Genomic DNA, 6,000 nt, shown 5'->3' with positions numbered 1-6,000 from the left:
TTCATGTCCCGTGTTTTCTTGCGGTAACTTCCCAAAATTATGAATAACCAGCTGGCCTACACCCACACTCTGTTATTTGGCTCCCTCAAATATTTTAGCTATAAATTTATGGATTAAGGAAGCATTTGTAAAGTTTTATCGGTTGCGACACCTCACCTTTACAAAATTACATCATATATTCTCTTAGAACCTGGCGCCTTCTTAACTCTTTACTAAAATGAACACGTAACACATGGTATATTCATTTTTTGCAGGAAAATGCGCAGGGAGCGCAAGCAACTTAATCCATCTAAATCAAGCATGCAGCGAGCGTCTCTCCCCTTTTCTTTGTACACTTGATGCCCCTCTCCATGTGGAGTTGACATTTCAATGAAATGACTTGTCTTCATCAGGGCCTGACAAAGACCAATCCCCTCGTCAAAATGTTGGCTCCAAGCTAAAGACACCATGCTGAGGCATCCCTTGTTCATCCACTGCTGATCAAGCAGAGAATGTGGCACACTGTATATAACTTATAACACACTGGGCATGACAGGGATTAGAAGAAAAAAAAAAGGCAGAACAATGCTACCATATCACGCGAGTTTAAAATTGGGCCACAGGCCCAATGCCCTTTATTACACTGCTCCTACCCTCTAGTCTGCAGAAGGAAACTTTTTCCTTTTTGGTTTCCGGATTGTCTTTCCTGAACCGTCTTTCTTCTGGAAAGAGCTCTTTTTTGCCTGGGCCTTCTCAGGCAGTGTCTGGGTTTTTCTACTTGCTCCTGCCTCATGCTTCTTGCTAACATGATCAGGGTTTTCAGATTTCTTCTGCATTTTCTCTCCACCAGCCTGTTGCCGCTGCAGCTTCCTTTTTTTCTTCCGTTTTAGATTCTTTTTCCTGTTTTTGCCCTTTTTGACCTGGACTGCTGATGAGGTGGAAGACGGCTTGGCAGGAGTTGGATTCACGCCTTTCTCCAGCCGAGCTTTCTTTTTCGCTGGTTGTGAGTCTGGTGCATCACTTGCAGCAGCTTTTGCAGACTGCTTGTCTTTGTCATGTTCCTTCTCTTCTGTGATAGCTAAAAAGCAATAAAGAAAGGGTGTTCACGAACTCATGTAAGGTTGAAATCGCAACATTAATAATAATTTTCATAGAAACACAGCATATAATTCTGACAACATAACAATGTAATAGCACCAATTTATAGTAAAAGGTTTTATGCCTACAAAAATGTCATTTCAACATTAGCTTAGTATCTTGGGTCATTTTCTTATTGGTTGCCACGATTCATTGCATGCAACAGTAGTTTCACTCATGCAGGCTTTCCTGCGTAACTTATTTGTAACCACATGTAGAACTACTCTGGCCATTTGATGTGCTACCTTTCCTGGGACACAACAATTTGCAGAGCGACTGAAGAAACAACTTTAAAAACCATCTTTGATCACATCCTTTAGTGAACACAGTACATAGTTCGCACAATTCTGATGACAATCAAAAGAGGAGCATGCCTGAACGAACTAATTCAGCATCTCCAACCTCATACCAAACATGAATTCACAGCATAGCGAATGCTGCATGTTTGCTCAGCTTTCCACAGCAGAGGTGTAAGGAGACAAGAATGGTTAAAAAAATTCAAGGGGTCACAAACGCTAATATTTTTTAATCAAATCAAACTGACTACATGACCAAATATATTTGCTGTTAATAGTTGAAAATACACATTACCAGAAGCAGGGTAAAAGAAGTATTTTACTGTGACAGCAGTTTTGAAGAGCTCAAAAATGTGTTTACTTTCTTCAGTTACACTGTGTCAATTGATGCAGTTGCACAGGGTAGCAGGAGTTGTACACAAATTTTGGGCTATTCTAGGGGAGGGAGAGTAAGTGCTGTTGCAATAATATTACTTAACTCTTTCCGTACCGTGCCCATTGGGAATCAGCCCAGAAATGATGGTTTGAAACACTGGTTTCGAGAGTTTCCGCACCATCCACGGAGACACTGCGCTATCGGACGTGAGAGATAAGTACTATTCTTTTGTTTTCTAAGCAGTTCGCTTTTTCCCTCCAGGCAGCGATTTTTGAATGCACTCTGAAGCTTTTGCGATTGTCAAAGTAGAAAGCAAAAACTGCCACCCGCTATCGATGGTTTAAAACGCCGCTTTCGAGACCTTCCGCACCACTCACGGACACACTGTGCCGTAGGACGTGAAGGAGGACAACTATAATTTTGTTTTCTAAGCAGTTCACCTTTTCCCCACAAGACATCATTTTTTTAACGCACTCTGAATTTTCCCGACCGTCAAAGTAGAAAGCAAAAATAGCCGCCTCTTGGAGCGGCGCGTGCACTTCGAAAGATTGCAGATCTAGTGATTCGGCTCTATTTGCAGCTGGTCTTATCGATGGATCGAGCAGCAGCGAGTCTGAGGATGCGGTCTTTTCGTCGGACTTTGACTCTGAGAGTGACAACGATGCAAGCTACCCCCAAACATTGGCGGCCACGACCTAGCACGCCAAACTGCAGTGCTTGCATTTAAATTGTTGTAGTGGAATACATGTTCAATGAAAAATTTTGATTTCTTTGGATATGGTGCCTCTTGGATGGCGATACACCTTGTATATCTCATAATTTCTGTTACATATTTTTTTCTTAGTAGATACAAGCATATCTTTAGAATGTTTGTTCAATTTTATCCCACAATCTTTATTTTGGCAATTTATATTTTTTTTATGACATATAGTTCAGTAATAAAACTTTTATATGTGAAAAGTGCATTCATTCTGCTTTGTGTTTATGTATTACACAAAATAATGAGTGAAGTAGTTCCTCCAGAAAAAAAAATCTGGCATAACCTACAAAAAACACCTATTTTCCCCATGGTACGGAAAGAGTTTAAGAGCTGGAGGAATCACTCAATTCTGTAGATTGTTTATCCTGGAATAAAACATGGATCTTAGAAATATGTTCTACGGATATCTTGTAGATGAACAATAAGTGAAAAGTCACCACAGGTTCCAATTGGATCACAATCGAAGCAGTTCTTAGACTATGGCCAATGACCAATATATGCATTTGTCATTTTCTCTAGCAGGAAGGCTCCAATGTTTCTAATAATATATTCAGCCACAATCGAATATTAAATAAAACTGAATATCAATTCTCTAATCAAATAAGTAGACCCTCGTTGAAACATTCCCGTTACGTATATCTTTCCTGGCACCAAGATTTGCAATCGAGAACACAAAAATAAAAATGACCCAGTAGAGTTACGCTAATTTTTTACTGGTTCATACGTTCCTGGAAAACACGGTTTTTCGGAACCAACGTTCCATATGTTGCCAAGCTGTGATCGTATGATACATTTTCCGGCCGGTAGATCCCATGTGCACAAAAAAATGCGCGAGGTGCACACAATCGAGAACAGTATATAGCTGCAGCTTGATGTGGGCGGGTTGGTGTAACATGCTTGAAAAAAAAAAAAAAAAAAAAAAGCAGCACTATATACAAAGATGCGGACTAAAACAACATGCATGACGGACAGGCACTAACTTCCAACTCGATTTTATCTGAAGAAACGGGGTTCATATAGATGGAAAGACGAATAGTACCACCGCGACATCAAGTCCTCTCTATCACATCAGAAATGCAATCTCTTTTACGGCAAGTGCCTCTGACGGGCAGCTAATGTACGTGCCCTCGGCCCTAGCAGTGTAAAACGTTTCTAACATCTCCCTTTCTAGTCTATCTCCATAATGTGCTGAAAACTTGGTGTCACGAAGATACGGATGCCATTTGTGGCGTTTACGGTGTTCAGCCAGATGACCCCCCACATTGTTATTTACGGCCCAATTGTGCTCTCATGCCCTTTCATCGTAACACCATCCCGTTTGCCCAATATAAGCCTGGTAACTTAGGGGTATCTCACATATGACATTTCTATTGCATGCCGTGTACTGCGCTGCATGTTTCTTAGAGCATGGTTCGGGTTTCGCTTTTGTCAGCACAGGGCATATCTTGGTCAATTTTCATGGTGCGCTAAAGACAAGATTAACATTGTGCATTTGCGCAACCTTCTTGAGGTTGTGGGACACCCTGTGCCAATATGTTGTACTTTCACTTTCAATTCACTTGTACTCTCTTCCTATCACCTGGCTTTTCTTTGTTAATTCCCTCCCTTACCTGTTTGGTCTTTGAAGAAGCTTATCACAGACGTTAGAAAGTAAATAAGAAGGGAAACCGGCTAGGTACAGCCATGTGACCTGGTTGTTAAAGCTGCTTTCTATTTTGTGGATGCAAGATTTATTTAGAGCTTCCTTTAGACAAGTCATTGCAACTACTCTTTTTACTAACTAGGAGTGGGCACTGCGATATGTCAGCTGCTTGACAAAAGTAGTTCACTGCAACTGATGGTAACAAAAAAGTTAGCGAAAATGCAGGGACACAATTCTTTACGTATAAGTGCGAGAGAAGATATGTTAAAACTGGCTTTCATTGCAGTTTGTTACATCTCAACCCAGCCAAGGGCATTAATTAGGCCTTTACTACGAGGCAACCCCCCCCCCCCCCCCCTATTCATCGGCGCCTATCCAGAAGTCGATGCAGCATTGATGCTGCATCAACGCCCAATGCTCTATTACATGCAATATATAGAAATGGTTATAAAAACTGGTGCCAGTGAATCTTGATGGGGAGCAAACTGGTAACAAAAATGCTGGCCTGTGATGCAAACATTCCTGCTAAATAAAATGATTATGGATATGACTTCGAAACTGCATACATGCTGTACACATTGTGCACCAGTTCACTGCCACTACTTTCCCCTCTCCTGTTCTTTCTGTGCCATACCTTTTCACACTGCTTCTAAGTCATATAAAGAGCTACGTCCGCACTTTACTTGAGCACTTGGCCACAAATTTTCAAAGAGTAAGGTATTGAAGCTGCTGCTTCTACAACTTAAATGGACATTAAAGAGAAACAGTAAATCAGTTTAGATGGACAAACTATTTTCTCAAAAATCTATTATTGCTAATTTTGCAACAGAAGGTTGATTAAAGGAGAGAAAATGAAAGTGATAGTTCTATTTTATTTAATTTCGTGCCTGAACCACGGCGCAGGTACATCAGTGTTACGTCACGGATTTCGAAGTATTTTTTCGTATTTGGGCCAAGCTGGCTCAATAAAAGTTCTTAAAAACTGCCTTATTCAATCTTTAGCCCCTTTGGAACACATTGTAGTAGTACATGTTTACTGATAACCAGCAAGCTAGGCCTTAGCAGACGCTGTCAAAACCCATGACGTCATGGCGAGCTGTTGTCGGAACTTCTATCTGGCATCGCCACGTATCTTCCCTTTTCGCACATTTTCTGCCTTACTAAGCCCCTTCCTGCAGTAAGAGTGATATTTTTGGTATTGCATAGAATAATTTACTAATACAAGTGAAATCATTTTTCTCTTTAATGACCCTTCAAATTGTGCTAGGCTGAGCTAGTAACTCTGCACAGGAAAGAATGCTCAAAACGGAGCCCTTTTAATTAAGCTCTCGCTGTGCTAGCGATGTGCAGCACTGCAAGGTTGCTAAGGCTCAGGGTCAGAGTGCAACGTACGAGTCAGTGGTATGGTGTTGGAGAACTTCTTCAGCTTGGCCACAAAGAAGCCCTCCATGTTGTGCGAATGAGGGTAGAAACGACGGGTCTTGTTCAATGTTGGGTGAAACCTGTGCTCACGATACCTGCGGGGTAAGAATGAAACACTGTGACATGGACTGCTGCTGCTAGGATACAAATGCTTGAAACAACAGACTGTACACTTTCAGAAAAGCGAAACTGTAGGTAGCTCATGTACAGCCGTGAGCAAAATTATACGGACCCCCGGCTCGCTGAAAGAAACTGAATTTATTCCTAGTTCAGATGCACACGAACTGAAATTTATGACTGCACTAGTAAGTTAGCCATTCCAAGTTATGTCTGCAGTCCTCACTTTCAAGTTAGTGCATTCATAGGCGGAGAGAAAAAAGAAATGCCT

At 41.3% G+C, this 6,000-nt stretch overlaps 1 protein-coding gene across 1 annotated transcript in view; it reads right to left on the bottom strand.

Annotated features, from left to right (window-relative positions):
• Window positions 1–575: 575 nt before the first annotated feature.
• Window positions 576–6,000, bottom strand: part of LOC142575343 (uncharacterized) — a 33,464-nt gene continuing 28,039 nt past the window's right edge. Inside the window, exons 17-18 of the mRNA XM_075684615.1 lie at window positions 5,583–5,707; window positions 576–1,057 (exon numbers count right to left, since the gene is read on the bottom strand). Of these exons, the coding sequence (XP_075540730.1) occupies window positions 636–1,057; window positions 5,583–5,707 (547 nt within the window). The 3' untranslated portion in view covers window positions 576–635. The remainder of the gene's footprint in view (window positions 1,058–5,582; window positions 5,708–6,000) is intronic.

Source organism: Dermacentor variabilis, chromosome 3, assembly GCF_050947875.1.
Source record: "Dermacentor variabilis isolate Ectoservices chromosome 3, ASM5094787v1, whole genome shotgun sequence".
NCBI classification, from domain to species: Eukaryota; Metazoa; Arthropoda; class Arachnida; order Ixodida; family Ixodidae; genus Dermacentor; species Dermacentor variabilis.
Note: the sequence above shows the minus strand (reverse complement) of the source record. Positions and strands in the feature narration are given on the sequence as shown.